This window comes from Epinephelus fuscoguttatus, linkage group LG6 (assembly GCF_011397635.1).
Source record: "Epinephelus fuscoguttatus linkage group LG6, E.fuscoguttatus.final_Chr_v1".
Classification (NCBI taxonomy): Eukaryota; Metazoa; Chordata; class Actinopteri; order Perciformes; family Serranidae; genus Epinephelus; species Epinephelus fuscoguttatus.
This window is the reverse complement of record NC_064757.1, coordinates 40,874,882-40,877,245: the sequence shown is the minus strand read 5'-3', so window position 1 is coordinate 40,877,245 and position 2,364 is coordinate 40,874,882. Positions and strand designations below refer to the sequence as shown.

Here is a 2,364-nt window from a genome sequence, read left to right as displayed (position 1 = left end):
ACTACAGTATGTACAAACTGCACAGTGTCGGGCTAATTATCATATGCTTGTCACTACAACTGTACGTTGATTTTCACTGACATGAGGAAATATTTCAGGGAAACACAAAATGATTGCAATTCATTGGATTTGAAAATATAACAGGATGTGCACGATAGAGCAAAAAGACATGCAGTGTTTGCTGATTTATGCCTGTCATAGTGAATGGACTGTAATTGTAATGCATGTATGGATCGTATGCAGTGTGGAAGGTATTTCTCCTGAGAGACGAACACCCTGATAAAGATCTGCCCCAGGGAAGACATGCAGGGAAATGTTTTGGCAGGGAACAAGAGAGAGAGGAGTGGAGAGGTAATTGACTGGGCACATGTGTGTCTGTTGCCAGCTTTTCCACTTCCAGTAACGAGCACCGATCGCACTTTCACTTTCACTGGAAAAGCTATATAAATACACCTGTAGCCGCTCTCCTCCTCACAGCGAACACCTTCACTCTCCTGAAGAGACTCACAGAAGCAGCCAACCTTCGCTCAAAGCTACGAAGAAGAAACAGAGACATGGCCTCTCGCATTGCAGCTCTCCTCCTGCTGGGTGTCATCTGCATTGGGTTCGCAAGAGGTAAGATACATACTTTGCATTAGCAGTGAAACAGATTCATAATTCAGAGTGCTTTTAGTGCAGCTTTTTGGCATTTTAGAGATAACATTTGCTGTTTCTTCATCTTCCTGCAGCTCAAGTTGTAGTGGACTGCTGTCTGTCAGTCGCTGAGAAGCCCCTGCCGCTCCAAATCATTGTAAGCTACAACATTCAGGAAGCTGGAAGAGGCTGCGATATCAGCGCTACTGCGTAAGTAAAATACGCAAAATACTGCAAAATATTTGTTCATTAGACAGTGGGTTGTTTTTTCCCCAGTCTTCTTGTCTGCAGTCTGATTTCACTTCTCTTTCTCTCATCTCCTTTTTCAGGTTCATTACAAAGGTTGGAAGACAGCTGTGCGTCTCCCACCCCAAAGACAAGCCATGGGTGAGAAATCACATCAAGTATCTGGATGAGAAAAAGCAGAGAGCTCAATAAATCAGGTAAGTTACTTCAAACAAAACATTGTACATCTTCTTTTTCTTGCTGAGCTTTAAAAACAAAGATTGCATGTCTTTAAAGGCTTCTTGCATGTTTCCATTTTCTTACTGTGAAAACTGTTCCACTTTAAATGCTTCAACCTGACATTTCTCTCTGTCTCTCCTTGCAGGTGTAGAGAGGAGTGGTGGACTCTGGGTAAAGATGGCTGAAGATCAAGAAGGACTGACTCTAAACTGAGAGCTCAAGACGTCAGAGTCGTTTCCATTTCCGTTCAGAACATCAGAACGGCCCCATTGTACTGTAACACAGTTTGAGACAATCAAACCTGTAATATCAGTGTTTCATCTTCTCTCTGATGATGAGACAGCAGCTAAATGTACAGTTTTGTATGTGTTTTTCTCGTTTGTGGTGACTTTGTGGTAAAAATTGTGTGAATAGCTCTTTTCTTCTTCCCTTTTTATCACCCTGTGAGTGAAATAGAGAGATTTGCCTTGACTTGCCCACAGAGTGAAGCCTGGAGCTACCAGTGACAGTGACACTCTGTTGTTTGTTTGAATCGTAAAACTGAGGAAAATGTTGTAAAAATGATGTTTGACAAGCTGTTTATCTTTGATGATCGTGCTATGACGTTTCAGTGAATTCACAATGTGCAGATAACTTGTACAAAATGTTGATTTGTGTGTGTCCAGACCATTGTCAGGGGTTCTCTTTAAAATAAAGTTTGATCTTGTTTTGTAACCTGTGGTTGCCGCCTTTTATTCAAGCTGATACAATCTCTTTTATTCATCTTTTAAATAGATGCATGCACTTTATCTGCAGCTCTAAGTTAGTGATGTTCTTAGTTATAAAGAGTCAGAGTAACCGAGGCTCAAAAAAACCCACACTCAGCAAGAAAGCAGGGCAGCGGCTTTTATAGCCTGGAAGGGAATGAATGGAATTTGGCCCGTGTATGAACTGAAAGGCTGATGAGGCAATGACATGCAGGTGAGCAGGTGGGCGGGGATGTCAGGTAACAGCAGGGCCGATGAGGAAGGTGGTAGCAGGTGTTGATGGGCGGGGCATTTAGGAGGGAAAGTCTGAGGGCACCTGGTGGATAAATGGAAAATGGCAGTGAAAGGGAATATAGGATTTGAATGGAGGGGAGGGGCAGAGAGACAGACTGGGACAGTCTTTTAAAGTTAACAACAGCAGGGGTCTTATATGGTCTAGTGATTAGGATTCCTGGTGAGTCACCAGGGTGGTCGGGGGTTCAGCTCCTGGTATGCATACAGCAGCTTACTGCATTTGTTA

The 2,364-nt window shown here is 43.0% G+C and overlaps 1 protein-coding gene across 1 annotated transcript; it reads left to right on the top strand.

The window, feature by feature from the left end:
• Positions 1-460: 460 nt before the first annotated feature.
• Positions 461-1,812, top strand: LOC125890158 (C-C motif chemokine 19-like). Its single transcript, XM_049578655.1, has 4 exons — positions 461-615; positions 729-843; positions 963-1,076; positions 1,244-1,812. Exons 1-3 carry the CDS (start codon positions 555-557, stop codon positions 1,069-1,071), a joined length of 285 nt encoding a protein of 94 aa, XP_049434612.1. The 5' UTR covers positions 461-554; the 3' UTR covers positions 1,072-1,076; positions 1,244-1,812.
• The last annotated feature ends 552 nt before the right edge of the window (positions 1,813-2,364 follow it).